This window comes from Girardinichthys multiradiatus, chromosome 9 (assembly GCF_021462225.1).
Source record: "Girardinichthys multiradiatus isolate DD_20200921_A chromosome 9, DD_fGirMul_XY1, whole genome shotgun sequence".
NCBI lineage: Eukaryota > Metazoa > Chordata > Actinopteri > Cyprinodontiformes > Goodeidae > Girardinichthys > Girardinichthys multiradiatus.
In genome coordinates this window covers 39,854,475-39,881,036 of record NC_061802.1, presented here as the reverse complement: position 1 = coordinate 39,881,036, position 26,562 = coordinate 39,854,475, and the positions used below count along the sequence as shown (strand labels likewise).

The following is a 26,562-nucleotide window of genomic DNA, read 5'->3' as shown; positions in this document are numbered from 1 at the left end:
AGTGAGATATACAGGATGCAGATTGTGACAAGGGATTAGTGAAACAGAAAAATCCGTTTTGCCAGGAGAATGCAGTAGTCATCTGTGGATTTTCTATAGTTTATCAGACTCCGCAGCTCGACAGGATTTCAGAAAACAAGGAAATCATTCATATGCAATCTTTAGTTTATTAAAGGTATCCAATAATTTTCCCAACAGCCTACTTTTGTTTGCAAAAATTTACATCACTCACTCAAAGGAGAACTCTGGTCAATGTCAGAAAACATGGCACAGAACAGATATTCAGTGGCTGCAAGAGCAATCAACATTACAATTTAATAAAGAAAACATCCCATAAAGTGCTTTTGTCTTGGTCACATATTGAGGAACAGAGAAACATTCTTAAAGCAACATTAATTGTGTCATAAACGGGATCACCAATGTCACTGTAAGTATTTCTGCTAAAAACTATGTGTTTGTAAAGAAATATGTTTTTTACATAAAACCAAATGGAAATTAGGTATGGGCCAATATCAATTCAATAGTTTATTTATAAAGCTCCAATTCCCAACAAAAATTGTCTCAAGGCACTTTACAGGTAAAAATTCAAACCAATCATACTGACAGATTCAAAATCAATTGCATACATTCCTGTTTAGTCTTAGTTGTCAAACTATGCAGTCAAGCTCAGTTTATAATTCAAATTGGTTAAAAAGTTACTTGTGACTTGCCGTGATTGCTGCAAATAACAGATGTTGTAGCAATCCTTTATACTGAGCATGCATGTAGCAGCAGTGGAAAGGAAAACTTCCCTTTAACACGACCAAACCTCCAGCAGAACCAGGTTCAGTGTGAACGGCCTTTTAATGGTAACTATTTGAGTTTGTGGGGCATTGACTGTGGTGACATGTAGTCACAGCCATACAACCTAGTGTCAAAAACAGCAATTATCAAACCTCTATTGAAAAAGAGCAACTTGGACAAGCTGCTTCTACAGAACTACAGGCCTATCTCAAACCTCCCCTTTATCAGTAAGATTATTGAAAAAGCTGTGTTTCAACAGTTAAACAATGTCCAGCCGCTTTGATGTCTTCCAGTCAGGCTTCCTGCTCACCACAGTACAGAGACTGCTCTTGTCAAGGTCTTCAATGACATCCGTATAAATGCAGACTGTGGAAGAACCACAGTGCTGGTATTATTGGACCTTAGTGCAGCATTCGACACTGTTGATCACTCCATTTTATTAGAGCGCCTGGAAAACTGGGTCAGCCTTTCCGGTACAGCACTCAGTTGGTTTAAATCCTACTTGAAGGACTTGACTTTTTTGTGTCAGTAGGTAACTTTACATCAGAGAGCACAAAGTCACATGTGGCGTTCCCCAAGGGTCCATCTTAGGGCCCCTCCTATTCAATATCTACATGCTCCCCCTAACTCAGATTTTAATAAACAACAATGTAAGTTATCATAACTATGCAGACAACACACAGCTATACGTTACGATGTCACCAGGTGACTATGAACCCATTCAAGCGCTGGGTAAATGCTTAGAAGAAATCAATGCATGGATGGGCCAAACTTTTCTTCAATGGAATCAAAACAAAACTGAAGTAATAATCTTTGGACCAAAGGAAGAGCATTTAAAAGTTAGCACACAGCTTCAGTTAATACAGCTAGAAACCACCAATTAGGCTCGAAACCTGGGTGTAGTGATGGACTCAGACCTGAACCTTCAGAGGCACATAAAGGTAGTAACTAGGTCGGCCTTCTATCACCTAAAGAACATCTCCAGGATTTAAGGACTAATGTCTCAGCAGGATCTTGAAAAACTACTTCATGCGTTCATCTTTAGTAGAATTGATTACTGCAACAGTGTCTTCACAGGTCTGCCTAAAAAGTTGATCAGACAGCTGCAGTTGATCCAGAACGCTGCTACCCGCGTCCTCACTAGAACTAAGAAAGTGGAGCACATCACCCCGGTTCTAAAGTCCCTACACTGGCTCCCTGTAGCTCAGAGAATAGACTTTAAAATACTTCTGTTAGTCTATAAATCACTGAATGGCTTAGCACCAAAATACATTACAGACTTGTTGTCAACGTATCAACCACCCAGACCTCTCAGGTCTTCTGGCTCAAATCTACTCTGCATACCCAGAACCAGAACCAAACATGGAGAAGCAGCTTTTAGATCTTATGCTCCACTAATCTGGAATAAACTCCCAGAAAACTGAAAAAGCACTAAAACCCTAAATTGCTTTAAATCAAGATTAAAAATCTATTTGTTTAGAGTGGCGTTTGAATGTGTTATCTAAACATTTGTAGTTACGTTTTCAGTCCAATTTTCCTTTCATTTTCTTATCCATCATTCTATTCTCTTTATTTTTTAATTAGCTTTATGTCACTGTGATGTACTGTGCCTATTATGTTTTTTTTCCTTAATGTGAAGCACTTTGAATTGTCTTGCTACTGAAATGTGCTATATAAATAAACTTGTTTTGCCTTAAAATAGTTTTTATCATCACTTTTATCATTATCACAACAATTACCACATAAAATCATGATCAAATTTTAAGTCCATATCACCAGTCCCTAATGGAAATAAAGGAATTGTTAGAAAAATTTAAATCACAAGCATAGGAAGTTTGTAAACCTGTCAAAAATAGTAAATACCTATCTTAGTCATGTTTATTTCTACTGGAAGTTACTAAAAGTATTTTTGGTTTATCCGAGGAATCAAATCGGCCAATTTTTCCAAAATCCCTTTTTAATCTCTCGTTCATTTGAATGAAAAAGCAACAATAGTGCAGAGAGGGCATTCAGTATGAGGCTGTGAGCGCAGTCTCAGTCATCACCAGAGTTCACCGGCGGTATGACCCAGAAAGAGAAGCTTTGATAAGCAGGCCAAATGGTGGTGGTGGGGCGGGGAAGGAAATAGTATAAGCTGAATATGTTCTTCCTTTAAAAAACAAAGCTCAGCAATAGATACTGGTGTATTTGTCCACTAGCAGATTAAAGTTTAAAATATTAATGTTGGAGTAGCATTTTGCAATTAACAAGCTTCTCTATAACACTTTCTGTTACTACAGAAAGCTATTATTTCTTGGACTAGAAGGTTCCTTGGTCCACCAGTTCTTGTCTTTCACAAAGCAGAAAAAAAGCATTATTTAAACCAATGAAATGTGTGAGGATCTGAAAATTTTATCTTAAAGTAAAGGGTTTGATCTTGAAGAAAATAAAGAAATATTTTTTCTACACCAAAAACAAACAAATACCCAGTTAAAAATAGTGCCAAACTAATTGAAATGAATACTTTGATTTTCTGTATTTTTTATGATCAACACCAATATCCATAAGCATGTATCGCTACCTGACATTACAACAAATGTTGAAACATTTTATAAATTTTTGCTATTCTGGCATCAGTTATTTTTATGTTTAATACAGTTAAACATTGAAAGTGGAGTTAACATACACTGTATGTCTGTGAAAGTTTTCTAAAGATCTGAAATACAAGCTTCCCTCATGCACTAAGAAAGCTCATTTAATGTTTCCAGCAGCTCTGTTGTCTGACATCCAGTCTTTGAGTCCAGTATGAGTCCTTACCGTTTATCATTTATTGTTTTAAATAAATAGCATGAGCTAGCACATTGAAAAATGAAAAATCCATCTCCTCTGTTGTCTCTAGGTCAGTACACAGTGATGATGGCTCACTTTTACCTGAAGAGGAAGATAGGCTATTTTGTCATCCAGACCTACATGCCATGCTTCATGACTGTGATCCTGTCACAAGTTTCCTTCTGGCTCAACAGAGAGTCTGTGCCAGCAAGAACCGTCTTTGGTAGGTCTTGAAGATAAAGATGTATCAAGCCATGAAAAGATTAAAGTATTTTAACTAAAGGAGCAACATCGAACATGCAGGAGAATTCTTACAGTTTCAGAGAGATGTTTAGTTATTATTTCTATGATCAGTGGCTGAATATTTCTCAGTGTTTTTTCTCGGATGCTGCTGCATGATCTGTTTATCGTCACCTTCCTAAAAATATAGGACAGGTAATTTTTTCAAGTTTTTCAGGAAACACAAAAAACTTCCCAAAATATAAATAATTGTTTTTAACAATTTTCCCCAAATAACAAAAAATGAGTGTTGACAAAGCTATTTCTTATGGCCCTTTTTTATGAATCTGCATATCTTTCTCAGTTAGATCATATAATGTGGAAAATTAAAAGAAAAACAGTTGATGAAGTGATCTTTAAGAAAAAATAAAAGAGTTGACAAAAAACAACAACTTGTTACAACCACAGGTTCTGGAGCTCTTCCACTCGTTGCTAAATGCTAGCTTCAAGAATGTAGCTACTTTGTGGACAAAAATGCTGACTGAAAGACAGAATTAAAATACTCCACATCTATGCAATATTTAACGCCTAGCCTATATTGTTGTAATCCTTGTCACTTACTAATAGGTAATGAGCCCTGAATTATGGAAATAGCTCCAGTGGCTGAGTAGATTTTGTTTTTTTATTAAACGGTCGCCATGTTGAAAAGCCTGTAAAACCACCTAAATGTATGGAATTGAATAGCCACCTCAACTGAGGATTTAGACAATTTTACAAGAGGTGGCTAGCATCATGAGGAGATGATTTTGAAAAAAAAATCATTTTTGACAGAAAATGACTTAGACCATTATTTTAGGAAGGTGATGTTAAAATACTCTGCTACATGGCCTACTTTTTCATGACTTAATCTGCTGTAATAAAAACAGAATTGCATGTCTGATGACTAAGACTGACCCAGTTTTTTCTCCCTGCCAGGTGTGACAACAGTGCTCACTATGACCACTCTCAGCATCAGTGCCCGAAACTCCCTACCTAAAGTGGCTTATGCCACTGCAATGGACTGGTTCATTGCAGTGTGCTATGCCTTTGTCTTCTCAGCCCTCATTGAATTTGCCACAGTGAATTATTTTACCAAAAGAAGCTGGGCCTGGGATGGGAAGAAGGCAATGGAGGCCCAACAGCCCAAGGTATTTACTCTGGGTGTGGTATCGAAATAGGAAGACACAAACCTGGCAGCTGAACTTTATTTAATTAAATTTCAGTTTACATGGTCCTTCAAAGGTTTTTATACCCATCAAACTTTTCAACAGCTTGTCGTGTTCCAATCACAATCTTAATTCTTATGTGGTAAACCAACACAACAGCATTTCCATAAATGCACTAATTCCAAAAGAGAAAGAAGATGATTCTGCAAAAACTTTAGGATTGCTCTATAAAGCTTTTAAGATGCCAATTAATAAAGACCTAATTCAGTGTACCTGTGCTCAGGCAATGTCAGATCATTAGTGATCCAAGACATTGATTCCTGCCTTCAGGTTTTGCATCTATCTTTTTGTTCCCTTGTATTACCAATATTAATTTTTGCAATGACCAGCACAGTTTTTTTAGATTCACTGTTTGTTCCATTCTCTGCAGAAAAAAGACCCTTTAGCTTTGTCAAAGAAGCCCAACAACACCTGCTCCACTGGTGTGAATTACACAGCCAACCTTACGAAAGACGCATCCATCTCCACCATTTCAAACAGCACAACTATTCAGCTTAAACCATCTGAAAGCAAGGCCTCAGACCCCAAAAAGACTTACAACAGTGTGAGCAAGATCGACAAGATGTCCAGGATTGTGTTCCCTGTGCTTTTTGGGACCTTCAACCTGGTGTACTGGGCTACGTACCTGAACAGGGAACCAGTGATAAAAGGAGCTGAGTGAGTTCTACGCTGAGGGCCAGAGATGACGAAAACTTAATCAGAAATTATAATGCCAAGCACTTTGTCCTTGTATCATAATTGTGTTCTTTTAAGATATTTACAAATTATTGCATGTGTGTTGCTTCGGGTAAGTGCTGCCATGTTTGCCTTGAGTTAGTACTTGTATGATTACCAACTTAAAAGATTGACTTATTATTACTCACTCAGAACTTAGTTATACAGAATCTTTTTTAAATTTTTAGCATTTGGCATTTCTATTCTGTCATTTAGTTATTAGTCAAAAATGTAAAAAAGCAAGGCCGAATGCTATGCAAAGCAAAATTTGTACTGTATTACTCAAAACCGCCTTTTATCTTTGTAAGTCTTTGTACAGTAAATATTGACCTTGAAGTCCACGAATGTGAAATTGGACCAGGGAAAATGTACCTTTGCTTTGTTGTTAAAAGCAGACGAATAGCCATGCTATATCTGTTGCCTTCGGAGTGTGATAACTCATTATGAATGCACTGAACTCTGTACTCCTGCAACAACTTCACTCTGAAGCCTGATTCAGAAAGTTAATTTAGTGGACTCTGTTCATTTTTGTTACTTTTCAATTGATCGTGGCCTGTTTTCAATTGAGTTTAGTTCATCTCAGTTTCTGTTATAGTAGAGGTGACAGAGAAAAACATTTGAAGCTAAAGTGATGGCTATGAGGTTAGAAACTGTGTATATAGGGAAGTATGGATGGAGTTTAAGACAGTTGTGTATTTGCCCTGCTTATAGAATAGCACCACTAGGCCAGTAAAGTTAGCACTTATATCTATGTAATGCTTATACAACAGCATTGTTACATGCTAGTTTAGTGCTTTAAAGAAAATGACCCATGTAGTTGCAGCCTTAGCAAGTTTAAAAAATATATATGTTTATAAAAACATTCATTTTTTTCAAAGATAAAACTTTGTTTTTTAGAGCTTTTTTTTTTAAAGTTAGCATTCTTGATGATTATTCTTGAGCAAAATCCCTGTTTTAGCATGAAAATAAGTGTGACATGTGCAGGCAATGCTAATTGTGAGATAAAAAAGTAATCATCATACCAATTTCCATAACCATTGTCCAAAGACAGATGTTTAACAAAAATAAAAGAAACTCCAACTTAATTAAATTAGCTCGTTTTAGCTTTGCTTAGCCTTAGCATAAAGACTAGAAACTGGGAAAACAACTAGCCTGCTGTTACTTCATTTATTCCATTCATTTTGATTTAGCTCTGTATCATGTTTTATTGGAGTTGTTAAAAAACTATAGGTTCAAGTGACCCAGAAACACAAATTATTAGCTTCATAACAATTTACTTTAGCTCCTATGAATTTAAATACTAATTTGTTACATTCTACCTGTTTGTGTTGAATTACAACTCTAGGTCAGTATGTGTTCAAGTTGGAGTGCTCCATACTTGCTCGTACCTTATCTATTACCAACCCTTACACTATATTGCCTAAATTATTGAGACACGTTCCTTTAAACACACATGAACCTCCGACGAACTCTTATTCTTAACATTTAGGCTTTAATAAGGAGTTGTTCTTCCCTTTGGATTGAGGAAATTGAGGGTTGTTCTACCCCTTTCAGAACTGTTTCAACTCTTACGGGAAGGCTGTTCACAGGGCTTAAGTTTATACAATATTTACCCATTTGTGAGGTCTGACATTGTTGTTGGACAACATGGCCTGGCTCGCAGTCTCCGCATATATTCACCAAAAGGTGTTCTATAGGGTTGAGGTCAGGACTCAGGTGTTGGCCAGTATAGTTCCTATACAGCATTGTTGATCATTCATGTTCTTGTGGACCTTCCTTTCTGCACTGGTGTTTAGTCATGTTGGAACAAAATTAGGCCCCCAAACCTTTCCCACACATCATTTAGTTCCATTTATAAACTAAGGGGCACCACACCTGAAAAACAACCCAACGCCATATTCCTTCCCCCACCACACTTAACACTTGGCACAAAGCAGCTTGGCAAGGACAGTTCACCTGGCGACCACCAGTCCCAGTGTTCTCCTTCAGACTGCCAGACAGAGACGCATTATTCTTCACTCCAGAGAACATGTCTCTACTGCTCTAGAATCCATTGTTGGTGAGCTTTACGCTACCTCATCCAGCATTTTGTTTTGCAGTTGGTGAAATAGGCTTTGGATGCAGCTGCTTGGCCATGGGAACCCATTCCATGAAGCAGACTGTGGACTGTATCAACCCCTGGCCCCGCTCTGTGTTATTTTATGGCCCACTTTTGTGGCTGAGTTGCTGTGGTTCCGAGTTGCTTACACTTTATTGTTCTTCAAAAAAGAGCTGACCATAGGAGGTTTAGTTGTAAGGAAGTTTCAGGAATTAACATGCACAGGCAACATCTGGTTACATTACCAGGACCTAGGGAAGCAGTCTGCATGCCTATCTGCCATAATGGAAGTGGCTGTGGAAGCAATTGGCATGTCTGAATTCAGTGGTTGATGGGGTGTCTCAATACTTCAGGCAATGTAGTACATTTTCAGATTTTAAACACAAAAAAGAAACTAAAGGTTGGAGTATGTTACCTGGTAATTTGGAACTTTCTTTTTATGTTTGGGTATTTAAAAAAATAAAATAAAGCCAAACTATCCTTTTTCTATTTTTAAGCTTTTTATTCTAAACTCAGCTTATCCAATCCATATCTGCTACAGAAATATGAGTGGCCATGATGTTTCTATTAAGTCTCATAAAAAGACTATGCCTATTTATTGTACCTATCTCTTTTTCTTAAAAATGTCAATCACTTAAATAGAATAATGGAATGTAATGGCCTTTTTTACCTAATGCTCACAAGGTACAAACATTATTTTTAGCAACATTTGTTTTAATGCCTGAGCTTTATCATGTGACTTAATTCCTGCTTTAGCACTGTTTTATTTAATGTATTGCATTATTACATTTAAGTAAAACATAAATTCTGTGCTTTAAAAACAAATACCTGAAGCAATAAAAAAATGCTCATGTGAATGGCAATTTATGTTCATGCATACATTTTTCCTGTATTTAATTAGCTTTTCAAACATTTGGCAGTCATCTTTTTTAGTGAATGCATTGCTTTGGTTTATTTTATCCCATCCATTCAATATTGGAAACATGTCGCAAATGTCAAGGCCTGTGCTGATATCAAAAAACATACACTTTGTTCTGTACCTGATTCCAATAAAACTTCACTCGCATTGCCTTCTTGCTTTTAGTGGTCAGTGATAATAAAGCTCTTGAAAGAAAATCATGTTGCAGCTGACATTTATGTGTTATTGAAAGAAACTAACCGATGTTTCATTAGTTTTGGATTACTCCACACTGAAAGAAAGTTGTATGTATACAGTTGAATCCAGTTATATCAAAAGATACATAAAACAAATTTTCTCACTGATTGACACAAAATCAGAGTGAACTCTTTCTGTTTTAAGTAAGGATTACCAAAATTACAAATGCATCTCAAAAAATTTGAATATTGTAAAAATGAAGCCTTCATAGGACCACGCAATCGAGGCACGTGACATCACCCAGTATGATGGAGCTGGGGTCCCATCCTTGAGCCAGGCCTGGGGTTGGGACTCGTCGGAGAGGGCCTGATGGCCGGGTTGCTCCTCGCAGGAGCCGGCTCTGGAACCCAGCTCTTTAAGAGAGGCTGGTCTCTCTTCTACCCTGGAGGGGCCCACGGGGAGAGGCGGCGAGCCGGGGTGGGTTTGCTTGTTGTCCCTAGCTCAGCCGTCTGGTGTTGGGGTTTACCCCAGTGGATGAGAGGGTCGCATCCCTGCGCCTTTAGGTCGGTGACAGGTCTCTGACTGTCGTTTTGGCCTACAGGCCGAGCGGTAGTGCGGAGTACCCGGCCTTCTTGGCGTCCCTGTCAGGGGTGCTGACTCTGTTATTCTGCTGGGGGACTTCAAAGCCTACGTGGGAAACGACAGTGACACCTGGAGAGGCGTAATTGGGAGGAATGGCCTCCCCGATCTGAATCCGTGTGATGTTTTATTATTGGACTTCTGTGCTAGTCCTGGATTGTCCATGAAGAACACCATATTCAAGTATAAGGGTGTTCATCAGTGCACTTGGCACCAGGACACCCTAGGCAGGAGGTTGATAATCGAATTTGTTGTTGTGTCTTCAGACCTTCGGCCACATGTTTCAGACACTCAGGTGAAGAGAGGGGCTGAGCTGTACACCGATCACCACCTGGTGGTGAGCTGGGTCCGCTGGAAGAGGAGAAAGCCGGACAGACTTGGCAGGCATATGGTGAGGGTCTGCTAGGAACGTCTGGTGGACCAGGATGTATTCAACTCCCACCTCGGGAGAGCTTTGATCAGATTCTGGGGGATGTTGGAGACATGGAGTCCGAGTGGACCATGTTCTCCGCGTCTATTGTCGATGCTGCTGCCCATAGCTGTGGTCTGCGATGCCTGTTGTGGCAGCAATCCCTGAACCTGGTGGTGGACACCGGCAGTAAGGGACACTGTCAAGCTGAAGAAGGAGTCCTATCAGCTGTGGTTGGCTTGTGGGACCCCTGAGGTGGCTGACGTATACAGTGAGGCCAAGCGTGCCACGGCCCGGGCTGTGGCAGAGGCAAAAACTCTGGCCTGGGAGGAGCTCGGTGAGGCCATGGAGAAGGACTAACGGTTGGCCTTGAAGTGATTCTGGCAAACCGTCCTGCACCTCAGGAGGGGAAAGCAGAGCTTCGGCAACACTGTTTACAGTGGGGGTGGGGAGCTGCTGACCTTGACTGGGGACATTATCAGGCGGTGGAAGTAGTACTTCGAGAATGTCCTCAATGCTGCTATCAAGCATTCCCTGGTGGAAGCAGAGGCTGAGGACTTGGGGTTGGACTCTTTCATCATCCAGGCTGAAGTCACAGAGGTGGTTAAAAAGTTCCATGGTAACAGGGCTTCAGGGGTGGATGAGATTTTCCCTGAGAACCTCAAGTTTATGGATGTCATAGGGCTGTCATGGTTGACACGCCTCTTCAACATTGTGTGGCGGTCGGGACAGTGCCTCTGGACTGGCAGACCGGGTGGTGGTCACCCTTCTTATGAAGGGGGACCGGAGGGTGTGTTCCAACTATAGGGGGATCACACTCCTCAGGCTCCCTGGTAAGGCCTTTGCCAAGGTATTGGACAGGAGAGTCCGGCCGATAGTCGAACCTCAGCTTTAGGAGGAGCTGTGTGGCTTTTGTTCCAGCCGTGGAACATTGGACCAGCTCTACACCCTCTGCAGGGTACTCGAGGAATTATGGGAGTTTGCCCAACCGGTCCACTCAACTGTGTCCCTCATGGTGCCCTGTGGGGGATGCTCCAGAAGTACGGAGTCGGGGGCACTTTAGGAGCTTGATACACATTGTCGGCACCAAGTCGGACCTGTTCCCGATGCATGTTGGACTCTCGCAGGGCTGCCCTTTGTTACTGGTCCTGTTCATGAATTTTATGGACAGGATTTGTAGGCGCAGCCAAAGGTCGGAGGGGGTCTGGTTTGGGAACCAGTGGATTTCGTCTCATCTTTTTCTTTCCTGCTGTTCCCCTCAAGCCAAGACCTACTGCATGTACTGAGGCGGTTCGCAGCCGAGTATGAAGCATCTGGGATGAAGATCAGCTCCTCCAAGTCCAAGGCCATGGTTCTCGACCGAAAAAGCGTGGCTTGTCCTCTTCAGGTTGGAGGGGAGTTCCTGACTCAAGTGGAGGAGTTCAAGTATCTTGGGGTCTTGTTCACGAGTGAGAGAAGAATGGAGCGGGAGATCGACAGATGGATCGGCGCGGCTGCCACAGTAACTGTGACGCAGTGCCGGTTCGTTGTGGTGAAGAGAGAGCTGAGCTGGAAAGCGAAGCTCTCGATTAACCGGTAGGTCTACGTTCCTACCTTCACCTATGGCCATGAACTTTATTTCACGACCGAAAAAATGAGGTCCTGGATACAAGCAGCTGAAATGAGCTTCGTCCATAGGGTGGCCGGGCACTCGCTTCGAGATAGGGTGAGGAGCTCAGCCGTCCGGGAGGGGCTCGGAGTAGAGCCGCTGCTCCTCCACATTGAGAGGAGCCAGTTGAGGTGGCTCGGGCATCTATACCGGATGCCTCCTGGACGCCTTCCTCGGGAGATTTCTACAGGCACGTCCCACCGCGAGGAGGCCCAGGGGACGGCCCAGAACACGCTGGAGGGACTATGTCTCTTGACTGGCCTGGGAACACTTGGGCTCCCCCCGGAGGAGCTCGAGGAGGTCTGGGTGTCTCTACTGAGTCTGCTGCCCCCGCAACCCAGTCCCGGATGAAGCTGAAGATGACGAGTACGAGTACCAAAATTACAGGTACATCTCAAAAAATTCGAATATTGTGAAAAAGTTCAATATTTCTTGTCATTTATCACAAAATGTGAAACTTGACTATAATATGTATACATTTATTACATGGAGTAAAATATTTCATGCCTTTTTCTTGTAATTCTGGTGATTATGGCTTACACATAATAAAAACCCCAAATTCAGCGTTACAGAAAATCAGAAAAGTACATAAAACTAATTTTAAAAATGCATTTTTAGCACAAATACATTAGGTAATGGCCATATTATAGCCTTCGCAATTGTGGAAAAGACTGCCCAGAGGACAATCATTGACACCCTCACCATCACTGATACCCTCAACTGTACATAAGCATATAACTTCATGCACACGTGCCTTTCTGGAGTCAGTGTGATAAAACAGAAACCTAACGGTGTGCTCATTCTGTTTCGCCTTTGATTACACCCATGCACAACTAGTTCATGCAGCCTCTGCAGTTGTTGGACTGCTAAATCCATCTTGGGGGTCTCTGTTGCAGTAACATCTGGTACACATCGGCTTGTCAAGGATTTAGCTCCGTTTAAGTTGCTTTTTCCATTCAGCGGGCCTATAGTCAGCGTCAAATTAAGCCGCTGCCAATGGCACCAAATGACATCAATCACAGATTGTAGCATGGTAGGGAAAAATGGACTGTGCAATACAGAGGTGGGAATAAATATCAAATCTTATCTAACTTTTAGGTGTAATAAAACTCACTCAATGCAGCTACAATGTCTCATGTGGCTAACAAACAGAGAGGCACACAAAAAAATCACACATTAACTGGATTCTATTGTAGATGAAAAGAATTATCTGCTTCAAATATAGGTAATTTTGAAAGTTATTGTAAAGGTTTAATGTTGAATAAGATGGGAGACCAATATGTAACAAAACATTGAGGTAATTTCACTGCTTAGACAGGTGTTGGAAGTGACAGCAACAGATGGAATATTTAACGTGACAGCTCAGGTTTGTCAGTTGATGAAGTTAGAAGTGAAAGATTGAGTTAATTTGACATGGTTTTAAGGACAATGATGCTTATGTTGTGGAAAAAGCGAGAAGATTAAAGAGTAGCTATATGAAAGAAGTTTCCTTGCATCCAAGACAATGGAAAGTATAAGAAAAAAAGGGAAGGGAGAATAAAAATCCACTAAAATTATATTGAAATAAATGTTGAAAAGGGACAAAAAAAGAAACGTTTACAATGTCTGGCATAAACACAGGGTGTCTTAATACAATGACAGTGGATTAATCTTGCCATCAACTCTCACATCAGCTTACCTGCTTCTGCTGAGAAAAAAAGCATGCCCATAGCATGATGTTTAAACCACCATGTTTCATCATGGATATGTTCTGTTAAGGGTGAAGCAAAATGTTAGTTAAGTTAGGTGTATTACAATGTATTACAAGGCTTCCTATTTATTTAATTATTTATTTTCAAAAAAGCATCCCCTAAGAAAAGTTTCACTGTGGCGATGATATGTTCAGGGAGATGCGCAATGTTGGTTTTCTGCCACAGGTTGCACTTTTTGAAATAAGCCAAAAATTTAATTTTGGATTTAATCTAAACATTGTACCTTCTTCCACATTTTTGTGTCATATTTATGGCTTGTTGTAAAATTTAAACTGAATATGACCTTAAATTAACAATTTATTTCTTCCTACCACTTCTGCCTAAATTCCAGATTCGAGAAGCTGTTTTGTGAACAGCTTCTCCAACATGAGCTGTGCATCTCTGCAGCTCCTCCAGAGTTACAGATGGCCTCTTGGCTGCCTTTCTGATGAAAACTCTCCCGGTGGAACCTCTCAGTTTAGGTGGACGGCCATTTCTTGGTCGGTTTGCAGTTGTTATACCCTTTCCATTGAATGATTGAGTGAACAGTGTTCTGTCAAATATCAAAAGCTTGGGATATTGTTTCACAACCTAACCATGCTTGGAACTTCTCCACAACTTTCTACCTGTCTTGTCTGCTGTCTTCATTGGTCTTAATTTAGTTTTTTATTCACTAATGTTCTCTAACAAATCTCTGTTACCTTCAGAGGACAGATGAATTTATACTGAGATTAGATTACACACACTGACTCTAATTGCACTGGCTTTTATTTATGAGCATCAGAGCAAAGACAAATGTACGTCAACTTTTCAGATTTGAACTTAAAAACTTAAAATCCCAATGAAACACATTAAATTGCTGTCAACATGACAATCTGAACAAGTCTAAAAACATCTGGGAAAGTGGTATGAAAATTTTTGCAAGGTGCAGAAGGTGGGCTGCACGCTGGCACAGTTGCACTGTAGCACTGTTGCCTTGCAGCAAGAAGGTCCTGGGTTCGACTCCCGACCAGGGGTCTTTCTGCATGGAGTTTGTATGTTCTCACCGGGTACTCCAGCTTCCTCCCACAGTCCAAAGACATGCCTGTTAGGTTAATTGGTCTCTTTAAACACCCTTAGGTGTGTGAATGAGTGTGTGCTTGGTTGTTTGTGTGTTGCCCTGCAATGGACTGGCGACCTGTCTAGGGTGTACACCGCCTCCTGCCCATTGACTGCTGGAGATAGACAGCAGCTTCCCCGCGACCCACCATGGAAGAAGCTGTAAAGAAAATGACTGACAGACAATGAAGGTGTTCTTTAACCTTGTGCATGTATGACTTGAGTTTACCCTGTAAGGTTGGACCAAATGGTTGAAGTTTGTGAATGTTTGTGATGATTATAATCTAAAGGGGCTACTCACATACTTAGCATGTTGTTATTTCTTTAAGAGTTGTGGAATGCATCATACACATGAGCATTTCATTTAGCAGATGGAAGAATTAGCATGCAGAGCGTGTAGGTGCATATGCTAAGTATGCAGGGAAGGTAATACCACAAATTAGGGTCATGGGTGATTTCTTACATAAAGCTAAAAACTTTACCTTAATTAAGCTGATATCATTCTGAGTGCTGCCTATTAAATCCATTTGCTAATTCCTTCTGGGCCCATTGGGTTTGGCTTTATCTTTTGCATTATGCAAATATATGGCAATGAGTGGGTGATCATGTGGCTAAGTGGTAAAGTGAAAAGAATTGCTGGTTTCATTCCCAGCTTGACCACCTCTGTGTCCTTGAGCATGACACTGAAGCCCTACAATTGCCTGCGGACAGTGACTGTTTTCACAGAAAACCCTCGTATGTGCAAACTTCAGGTGTGAAATAAGAAACTCTGTATGAGTGTTGCATAAAATCACACTATTATGTACATGGTAAAACATAAAGTTAGTTGGTAAAACATATTCAGTTATTTTGGCGGCACAACAGTGAGGGTTATGTTTTTGCCTTGTCTGTGTACCGCAGAATCCCGGTTTCAGCTGCATTGGTTTCAAGTATGTGCAGTTCTCATTTTAGCCATTAGAGGATGACACAACTCAGGCACAACAACAACAAAGCTCTACAGCCTCTGAGCAGAGGAGACACAGAGGGGCTGTCAAAGCATCACAGGGTGAACTAAAGTACATTGTAACTCTACAGCTGAGATACTAGAGCGAATGCACCCTCTCATCTCTCAGTGACAACATCTTGATGATGCACATATATAGAAACTCAAAGACCTTCTCCTGCCTGAGGAATACTTACTGAAAGATGTGGGCGCTACTTTCCTTTGTTATTGCACGTCAAATTCTGCAAGTAATTAGTCTGAGTAAGTAGTCTGAGTTCAGATCAAGACCCCAAATTAATTGTGCAAATTTTATATTCCAATCCAGGCTTTCAATATTAAAAATAAATAAATTGGTGCATTCTTAGAAATATCACATTAGAAATGCTGCAATGAGTATTTACCCACAAAGGTGCCTGTATTAAACCACTTAAGACCAATTCTAACGTTACAGTATTCATACCCCTTAAATGTGCATGCAAAACGCTGTGTGGCAAGAAAATAACACGGCATGTCACACTGAACACATTATCCTTAGCATGGTAGTGCAAGCATTATGTTTGGGGATGTTGTTCTGCAGGTGGGATAGGTGGAAAAGAAAAGCTGTTAAAGGCTGCCTAAGGTCTGAGACTAGAGCAGACGTTTACCTTTCAGCAGGACAACGACCCTAAACATACAGTCAGAACTACAATGGAAAGGCTTAGATCAAAGCACATTAATGTGTCAGAGTGGACAAGTCAAAGTCCAGACCTAAATAGGAATCTGGGGCAAGACTTAAAAACTGCTCTCCATGAAGTCTGACTGAGCTCGGGCTATTTATGTCATGTTTAGGTTAGAGACGAACTCAAACGCAAGCAGAACCAGAGGCAGAGCATTGCGGTGAAGAATCATTAATCAATAAATCAACAAAACTTACACTGTTGGCACGGGGGAACAGGACATGAACTAGCGTAGCAGAAACACACAGAGAAACATAATAACAGGGAACATGCAATCAACAGCAGAATCCAGACGTCAAGAAAACAATGAGAACAAACGATCTTGAGATACAAGGAAACTACAAATGAAGTGGAAAAGAATAATACAAAATGTAAAAAGACCACAAGAATAAAACAGAAAAGAATAACCCATTAAGGAAAACATTAACAATAGTGAGCACAGAAAAATATACTAGACCTAAAGAACAAAATCAACAGCAAAGAATGGTTCAATATACATGCACAACAGAAAATTCAAAACCCAAACACCGCAGGACTGTGACAATTTTGGAACTAACAATGTGAAAAAGTTTCAGTCTCTAAATTAAAACATTAAAGTTTCTGGCTGTTATTTAGTATAAGGCACGTTCACTGCTGTTTGAAGCAATTAATAACAAATCAGAGGAGGTTCTTGTGTGTGACTGTAGACTGTCAACTTAAGAGACGTTTCTCTACACCCCCGGTTCTGGTCCAACATAAACCCCACAAACAATTCATCCTAGAAGTAGATGCTTTGAACTCTGGTGGGGGGCGTTCTCTCCCAACAATCTGATTCAGACCAAAAACTCCATACATGTGATTTTTTTCCCCCGTCTGCTCTCGTCAACTGAACATAATTACAGTGTGGGAGATCGGGAACTGCTGGCAATTAAGTTAGCCTTCGATGAATGGCAACACCTATTGGAGGGGGTGGAGATCCCTGTGCAGGTATGGACTGACCACAAAAACCTGTCGCATCTGCAATCAGCCAAACGCCTCAACCCGAGACAATCCCGCTGGTCTTTGTTCTTCACCCAGTTCAATTTCAACATCACCTATCGCCCAGGATTAAAAAACACCAAACCCGACGCCCTGCCAGTTCTCCCAACACGATGAAGGATCACCAGAGCCCATATTACCTCTTCACTGCACCATAGGTGCTCTCAGCTGGGACATAGAAGGGATCATCAACAAGGCCCTTTCATCTGAACCAGATCCCGGTACCGGACCCTCAATGTCTTGTGTGGGTGGAGGGGGTTCGTAAGGTAAGGTAAGTTTATTTATATAGCGCTTTTCAGTAACAAGACATTCAAAGCGCAGTACATGAGGAAGAACAATTACAATACAATCACAAAGAAAATAAACACAGATACAGACACAGAAAAACAAATCAAATGACACTATTAATCCATTCTGAGTAATAATAATTAATAATCCTTCCAAGTTTACTGGTAGAAATTGGTTCCAAGCGACTCTTGATAATAAAGCATTTTAAGCTAAAAGAAGATGATAATATTGATAGTCTCATCATTCCACTGAATTCTAACTAGGGAAGCTGAGTCACTGGTGCAAAACAGCTTTAATCCACATTTTCAGGTGCTAATAATAAATTGCTTTTACTGGTACTGAAGTTAAACTAAGTAATAACAGTCCATTGTAGTCTAATTAAGAAAGCTGGGTCATTGGTGTAAGAGCAGCTAAAGTTCAAATTACTAATAATGTTTGGTTTTCCCTGGTAATCCTTCTGATAAAACTAAAAATCTATGAAAAAGTAATGAAATATTAATAATAATTGGCTTTTGCTGGTAATCTTTCTGAGAAATCTGAAAATCTAAGAAAAGTAATGAAATCACACATTTAGGTAAAGTAAGATAGGAGGAAAAAAAATCATATTTCAGACTCTATTCTGCAAAGAATAGAGTCTGAAATAGTACAAAAAACCTCAGCAGGGGTTTAGCAACGGCTTTACCAAGATTTAGCAAGGGTACGGTGGAATCTTGAGGGTGCCAATATATATAAGTCTGAGTGTTTTTGCAAGAATTAGACTGTCAACACTGATAGAAGCGCCATTGTCCTTGAGAAGAGAGGTGGAAGTTTTATCAATTGGCCACATAGTCCTATCAGCACACAGCTGGTAGGGGAGTGCTGGGGAAGAGCGTCGTGTTTATATAGCATCCAGGAGATATTTTGCCGATAGCCAATAGCAAACATTGCCATGGCCACATTGGGGCCCAGATTTAGAAAAACAATAAATGTTGTGGTTCAGGCAGTTGTGAATTTCCAACTTCTTGAGAGTTTTATTGGTATATCTCAATTGCGAATCCAAATAGCCAAATTTTTGGTATTTTCCACAGATCTGGACCGTACAACTTCTCCAAGATTATATCCTTTAACCTCTGAGTCCACAACCGCTGCCAGACTGCGATTCTGTTCTAGAATCGTGTCCAGCTTGCGATTCTGCTCTCTTAACATTTCAGTCTGATCGCTCTACAGACTCCATCCAACATCGCAGGCAGCTTTGGAATGCTTTGAACAGCCGCCTACGTTTTGCGAATCACTTGATAAGCCAGGTAACCACCAACTCCAAAAAACAGAAATCCTGTTATCAAAAGTCCAAATATGTACTCATTTTCCATGTCTGCGACCGAAATCGTAGTCAGGCACACAATCTTCCACTGCTGCCAAGAATCCATTGTGTATCCAGAGAAGAACGTCCTGTCTGGACAAAAGGGTCTCCTTTACCCTATCTTCCCGTTGAAAAAAAATTTGATCAATTACGTTGAGAGTCCAGCTGACCAAATCCATAATTTACAAGTTTGGAGGATATGCAAAGCGAGGCTCTGAGAAAAATACAGACAAAAAGCAGAAGCAGGGATCAGCAGGGAGGGACGGAGCAAGAGAAAAGAATGAGAAACGAGGGCACAGAGTGCTGGAATGGACAGGCTTGAGTTGAGAGGCACGAAACGTGGGGTGGATGTGAAGATGCGGGGGAAGTCCAGTAACCAACCTCCCTATGGATTTCCTCAAGCCCTTCCCACTCCCAAAAGACCCTGGTCACACATAGCTCTGGATTTCATCACTGGCCTACCCAGATCCACAGGTATGACCACCATTGTCACTATTATTGATCGTTTTTCTAAAGCCTGCCGTCTCATTGCTCTCAGAAAGCTGCCTACCTCACTCCGGACTGCCTGGCATCTCTCACCGCAACCCCACGGCATCCCCCAGGTCTCCGATTGAGGCCCCCAATTCATTTCCCAGGTGTGGAGGCAGTTCTATTCTGCTTTTTAAGCGAAGGTCAGTCTTTCCTCAGGATTTCATCCTCAATCTAATGGCCAGTCGGAGAGGATGAATCAAGAAATGGCCAGTAGGAGAGGATGAATCAAGAACTCGAAGCTGCTCTTAGGTGTATCATCTCCTCCTCACCTATGGACTGGAGCAGCCACCTCCCTTGGATCGAGTACCCCCATAACTTCCATGTCTCAGCTGCCACTGGGTTTTCGCCCTTCGAAGTCTCCCTGGGATACCAACCACCTTTGTTTTCAGCCGATGAAAAAGACATCTCTGTGCTCTCTGTTCAACACCACATCCACCGTTGCAGATGCATATGGCGCCTAACCACTGCTGCGCTCCAGCGTTCTGCAGATGCCAACCACCGCATTGCTAACCACAGAAGGGTTCCTGCCTCGCACTCCATGCCTGGTCAAAGAGTTTGGTTGTTATCCCGCAACATTCCCCTGAAACCCATGTCGGCCATGTTGGCTCCACGATACATTGGTCCTTACTCTATAGATTCTGTCATCTGCCCCACAGCGGTTCGTCTCCGGCTTCCACAGCATCTTCACATCCACCCCACGTTTCATGTCTCTCAACTCAAGCCTGTCCATTCCAGCACCCTGTGCCAGGTGGCGATTGTTGAATCCAGGTTAGTCCGGTAACTGTGTCCCTGAGAGCAGGTTCTGTTGGTGGGCGGAGCTGTGAGGCTGCCTTCGCCACACCTGTGATGGATCAGGCTCGTTAGGGAGGCTTAAGAGGAGTGAGCTGCCGTTCATTCAACGCCTGAGTGTCAACCATAGTGATACCTCTAGCCTCTCAAGTTTTTTGCCTTGCTATTTTTGTGACTTTGCTAACTTCCAGTTCTGATCCTTTGCCAAGGTGCCTCCCAGAACTCTTGACGGTTTTGCCTCTCGTGATTGCCTGTGATAAGGCAGACTCTGGGCTCACTCCCCTGGAACCTCCATGTCTCCAGATCACAGCCGGCTTGGACACTACCAGGTTTCCTAATTGTTTTGCTGCCTACTCTGTCCACCCTCCAATGAACCACTCTCTCTGCCTTCATCACTTCGTGGACCACCCGCACTCTGGATTCTGCTTCCCCCTCCATGTACGGATTATTGCTCCAGCCAGTAAGAACACCACGCAACCGTTGCCTTTCCCCCTCACTCTCACCTTCTGTTGTCTTCTCCCCTAGTGACGTGCTTGTACCATTCCAGAACCCATCCGCTGATGAAGCGTTATCTTTTCCAAATAAAACATTCTAAAAGATTTTTCTGTTTCCTGGAAGTTTTTGCATGTGGGTCAAAAAGCTCTCAAAAACTATGACATAGACTCGAAAAGCATGCAAACAATTCTGTTTACCAATAAGTTTATTTTTTTTTACCGTGTCCTGTCCGGCAGAGTAGCACTCAAAATTGTTGTCTGAATGCCAAGAAGAAGCCCAACAGATTTACTTTCACAAGTGGAGCATTACGGCTGAAAGGGAGGAGGAGGGGCAAAATGTAAAAAGGGGGTGAAGGAGAAAAGAATAGAGGAGAGAAAGTAGGAAGAAGAGAATACAAGATAACACCCTAGAAGACTGCTTCTACACCTGCAGAAACATATATAACAACAATGTTACTGAAAGGTACACGGTACTAATTATTGCAAAATGTATTTAGTAGCAACCGCAGCTCAATATAGAACATCTGTGTATCTGTTAACATCTGACTCCAAACACATGTGAGTGTATGTGTGAGCGTGCTTGTGTACATAAAGTTACTCCATAAGAATGTCCAATAGCGGGTTTGAGACAGACATAGAGGAGATGGGAGCCACAGACATTCAAAGGCCCCTCTAGAGCTCGGAAACCTACTGGGAGAACCACCGCCTGGACTACCTCACCCCAATTAGTTGACTTCCAAAGATTATTGGTTGCAAAAGATTTTATTAGGGTTATGGGGAAAAGGGGCTGAATAGAAATGCATTTTTGTTAGAAAAGGTTACAACTGAAACCGTGTAATTTTCCTTCCACTTCACATTAACGTGTTACTTTATGTTGATCATCACATAAATTCCCAATAAAACATGTTCATCTTGTAGTTTTAAGAGAACTAAACATCAAACTCCTTTCTGCAAGGCAGTTTGCACGTTTGTATGTTATATTTAGGCCTGTTTTAAGGTTTTGCATTTAAAAATAATCATTAAAGATTAATTCTTCTGCTGCAGGTATATTTACAGGGTGTGTTGAAACCAAATGGGGACAATGCTGTGTAATTAATAGAGAGAGAAGAACCTAAGCTCAACAAAAAGTATTTTCGTGCAGGTGTAACGACTGCTGGGTAAAGCCGACTTCGCCACAGAGGAGATTTTTCTTTTTTTCTGCTGATAATATTTCGGCTCTCAGAGGCAGCCGTCGTGCGCACCTGCGTAAAGAGCGCAGCGCCGTCCGCTCTGGATGGAGAACACTGCGATCCTCCCCAGTGACAAACTGCTGAGTTGTGTTTGAGAAACTGGTCACCTAGAAAGGATATGAATGGTTTTTGTTTTTATTCACACCGAGAGACACATCGGCTGGATTAGAAACTATGAAGTACTCCCCCTCCTCCTCATCGCCCTCCTCAGTGCTGCTTTGACCGTGAGACACAGACACCGTCCTCTGACACATATCTACTTGTTCTCTTCCGAGATCCGAGAAACATGACGCCCAGTTTCCTGGCTTATGTCGGACTACTGTCGGTCCTTTTCACCTGGTAAGTGGCGCACCTTGCTTCTCTTTACTTTTCTTCCAAACATCTCCAAATCACCTCTGCAGGGATTTTATTTCAAACTTTATGTCTAACTTCCTTTGAATTGACTCTGAATGCAAGATCTCTGCCCATTGCACCCTTTTAACGATGATGCATGTGTTTGCCTCTTTTTCACTTTCTAGCTCTTTAACAATGCGGTATGAGGAGGACTACGAGGATGTTACTGTGAATCAAATGCTGGCTCCTAAATCCCAGGAAACAGACACCACGGCAATACTCAACAATTTACTAAAAGAGTACGATAAGAAGCTGAGACCGGATATTGGAGGTGAGGTTCGCTTTTGTTTCAGCAGAAACAGGCGCATCCTAATACATTAGAATTTCATTGAAAACCAATATAGTTCTGTAAATCTGTTCCAAAACAGAAGCTGATATATTATATGGATTCATTACATACTTAAATATATTAAGTGCCTGTCTATGTTAATTTTAATGATTCTGGCTTACAGGTAATGAAAAAAACAACATTCAGTCTTTCAGAAAAGTAGATTTTTACATAAGACAAATCAAAAAGAGGTTTAAAAAAAAGGTTTTGTCATTATCGAGGCAGTCATGGACAAAGAGAGTAAGCCACAAAATGTTATTGCAGAACAAGCTGGCTGTTGGATCTAAGCAAATCAATGGAAAGATGAGTGAAAAGAAAAATGTGGTGGAAAAAGCCACACTAGCAACATGCATAGCCACAGCTGTGACAGGATTGTAAAGAAAAACATAAGAGTTTGAGGGAGAATCACAAGGCGTGAAGTGCAGCTGGAGTCATTGCTGGCAGAGCCACCACACACAGACCTATCAGGACATGGTGTTGCACTCCTTGTATTAAGCCACTCCTGAACGTGAGATAACACCAGAAGCATCTTACCTGGGCTAAAGAGACTGTTGTTGTGTATTCCAAAGTTATATCAGATTAAAGTACATTTTGCATTTTGTTTGGAAATCAAGTGGAGAAGCATAGGTAAAACGTGAAATGTCCACAGTCAGTGATGATTTAGGGTGTCATATCATCCGTGTTGATCCACTGTGTTTTTTGAAGTCCATCTAGCATTCTAGCAGCAATTATTAGATCACTTTGTGCTTTCTTCTGCTGACAAGCTTCACGGAGATGCTGATTTCATTTTCCAGCAGGATTTGGCACCTCCCCACACTGCCAAAGGTACCAACACCTGCTTTAATGACTATGGTTTCACTGTGCTTGACCACTAACAAACTGGTCTAACCTGAACCCTATAGAGAATATTCATTTCAATTCAATTCAATTCAAAGATACTTTATTGATCCCCGAGGGGAAATTAGAATTCCAGTACAACCCATCCAAACATACATCATGACACAAGACAAGGGGGGGACGGGTCACCGAGGCTTTGCTGCCCACTCACAGGCACTGCCCTTGATAGATGAGAAAAGAGGCCACATTAGGTAAGTAGAGGGGAAAAAAATCATATTTCACACTTTATCCTTAGCAGGATACAGTTTGAGATTGCAAAAAACCTCAGCACAAAGGAGCAACAAATTTACAAAACAACATCATGCCGGGAACGGTGAAGGTGGTGTGAGGGGGTGCATATGTTTATCTTGAGCATGTGTGTGTGTGCAAGTAAGTCCATGAAGCACTGTCACAGAGGCCATTGTCCTTGATGGTTCGTTGGAATGTACATCAACCGGCCACAAAGTTCTGAGCAGGTCCACAGGTGTCCTCAGGGAAGGGAGGGGGCAGAGGGAGCAGAACGTCATGTTTACATAACTTCCAGGAGAAGTTGAAGATAGCCAGCCATCAAGGCCGTGCAGGGGAGCCAGATTCAGAAAAACAATAATTATTTGGGTTAGGCTGACTCTTAATTTTCTGTCAGCCTTGAGAGTCTCACTGGTGCTTCTCAAAGGCAAATCCAAACAGCCAAATTCCTGGTCTTTCTGCCAGATCCGAGCGAACAACTTTCTCCAAGATTTATCCCATTTCACCCCTGAGTCCAGGAACCGCAGCCTGCCTGCGATCCTGTTAAAGATCACATCCAGTCTGCGATTTAGCTCACGTAACATCTCAGTCTGAGTGTTGGTCGCTCTGAAGATCCCATCACACATGCCAGGCAGCCTTACAATGGCCAGAACAGCTGCTGACATTCTCCGAATTTCTCAATATGCCAGGTAACCGCTGACTCCAAAAAGCAGAAATCCTGATATCAAACATCCAATTATATACACATCTTCCACATCCTCGACTGACATTATCGACAGACACACAATCCTCCACTTCTGCCAGGAGTCCATCGTGTATCTGGAGAAAAATGTCCCGTCCGGGCAAGTGGGCTCTCCCGACCCCTGTCTTCTCGTCGAGAAAATTTGATCAATTGCATTGAGAGACCAGCTGACCAAATCCATATTTTGGAAGAATTTGGAAGATGTGCAAAAAGAGGCTCCAAAAAAAGACAAGATACAGAGCTGAAGCAGGGCAGATATGGGAGGGGTGCGGGAGACAGAGAAAAAGCGTCCACCTCCACCGAGAGCAGGAAAAAGCATATTTATATATAGAGTGTTGTCAAGAGGAAGATGTGAGACACCAGAGTCAACAGTTCAGACATGTTGAAGGGCAGAATTGAAGCATTGGGCTTTCTGAACTCCTCAGCGGAACCAGAGGGTGGTCACCTCAGTGCAACAGTGCAATTATATAGTAATTCATGGAAAAGTAGACATGGCCAAATATTCAGTGCACATATTCTGCAGTGCATGGACTTGCATTGACTGACATTTCTGTATTAAGAATCTAGTTTTATTTGTCTAATGTAATATTCTGAAATTATGAGATACTGAATTTTGGGTTTGTATTAGCTGTAAGCCATAACCATAAAAAGTAATGCTTTAAAACACAAACATACTGTATTGCTCTCTGTGTGATCAATCTATATAATAAATGAGTTACACGTTTTGACTTGGGTGAATTAAATATGTTTACTTTTCAATGATCAAGGTGCACCTGCATGACAGCCTTTGAATACAATGTAAAAATGCTACCATAATTTACACCTCCACATTGGGAACTGACCTGAGTGAAACCTGGGTGCTGTTTTGCTTTTATAATCACATCAAATATGCACTACGGGCTGTCTTTTTTGAAGTATCACGAACAGCTACCTGTTTTAACAAATTGTGACATACTTCATACAAATGCTAATATTCTGATGCAATACAAACCATGACGTGTGATTACTGAACCCAGATTGAATCAATGTCTTCATAAAGCACCCAAAGTCAAATATACACCTCGAATACTGCAAAATATAATTTACCCGTAAAGGAAATAAAAGTGCGCCAAGCAATCTAGCACAGTAGTTTAGCTGAGAGTGTGTTTTTTTTTTTCTGAGATCCTATTGGCTGTATTGTCTGTAGTAGGCATGCGCCAGTTTGTGATTCACATGGTGTGATTACCTTGGCTAAACACATGAAGATATCACTGTATTTACACACTAATTGAAAATAAAAATGTATAAAATAAGCTTATTTCTTTTATTTAAATGAGGAAAGCAACATTTATTGCAACTGCAATTAAAATAATATATACCATATTGATGATTACAGTTGTAATATCTATAATATTTATTTATGGTTGTTTTGATTTTGATGCAAAGACTTTAGCAAAGTGTAGAATAAATATCACCTAAACTGAGTTCTAGATTTAAAGTGGTTGTTGCACAGAACATTACCCATTTTGCTCCTTAAAGTGACAAAAAATATGACAAATTACCTGAATAATTAGTCAGGCTATCTGCTTCGATAGTCAGCCTACAGTCTTACTTGCAATTGTAGCCTAATGTAGATTTAAACAGCAGTACCTTTAGCTACTAGAAATATGTCTCATCAGTTGTTTTCCTAATAAGTGAGGGAAGAGTGTACTAGCCTTTTTTTAACATGCTGACTGGTATGCCCCTCCCCCACTTGCTTTTTTTATTTTTAAATGGATGCAGACGGTAAATAACCAAAAGTGTAAATATTTTTCCACGATTGTTTTTTATTACAAATCGTTGTATTATCATGTTATTTTTTTTATGAAAAATACTTATCAAAGTTATAATTTTGCAGTATTAATCTCCATACCTTCTTCTTTTTAAAAAGATTTTCCTTTTTTTTGTGAAAATTGTGATTGTATCTGCTGGTTTGGATATTTTGCTGCTATAGTAAATAATGCTGGGACATCAAGTGCTGTTATAATAAGTGACCATGTGGCCAAGCAGGTATTATTATTGACCAAATTTGTGATTGGAAACTAAACCCAGATCAAATAAGAAAAA

General features: G+C 41.0%; 2 protein-coding genes across 5 annotated transcripts in view; both read left to right on the top strand.

The window, feature by feature from the left end:
* gabra5 (gamma-aminobutyric acid type A receptor subunit alpha5) overlaps positions 1 to 9,003 on the top strand; it is a 47,699-nt gene extending 38,696 nt beyond the window's left edge. For all 4 annotated transcript variants that reach the window (XM_047373987.1, XM_047373986.1, XM_047373988.1 and 1 more), the window contains 3 exons: positions 3,662 to 3,814; positions 4,786 to 4,997; positions 5,446 to 9,003. In XM_047373987.1, the coding sequence (XP_047229943.1) occupies positions 3,662 to 3,814; positions 4,786 to 4,997; positions 5,446 to 5,736 (656 nt within the window). In that variant the 3' untranslated portion in view covers positions 5,737 to 9,003. The remainder of the gene's footprint in view (positions 1 to 3,661; positions 3,815 to 4,785; positions 4,998 to 5,445) is intronic.
* Positions 9,004 to 21,987: 12,984 nt separating this feature from the next.
* Positions 21,988 to 26,562, top strand: part of LOC124874150 (gamma-aminobutyric acid receptor subunit gamma-3) — an 81,065-nt gene continuing 76,490 nt past the window's right edge. Inside the window, exons 1-2 of the mRNA XM_047375387.1 lie at positions 21,988 to 22,231; positions 22,411 to 22,556. Of these exons, the coding sequence (XP_047231343.1) occupies positions 22,179 to 22,231; positions 22,411 to 22,556 (199 nt within the window). The 5' untranslated portion in view covers positions 21,988 to 22,178. The remainder of the gene's footprint in view (positions 22,232 to 22,410; positions 22,557 to 26,562) is intronic.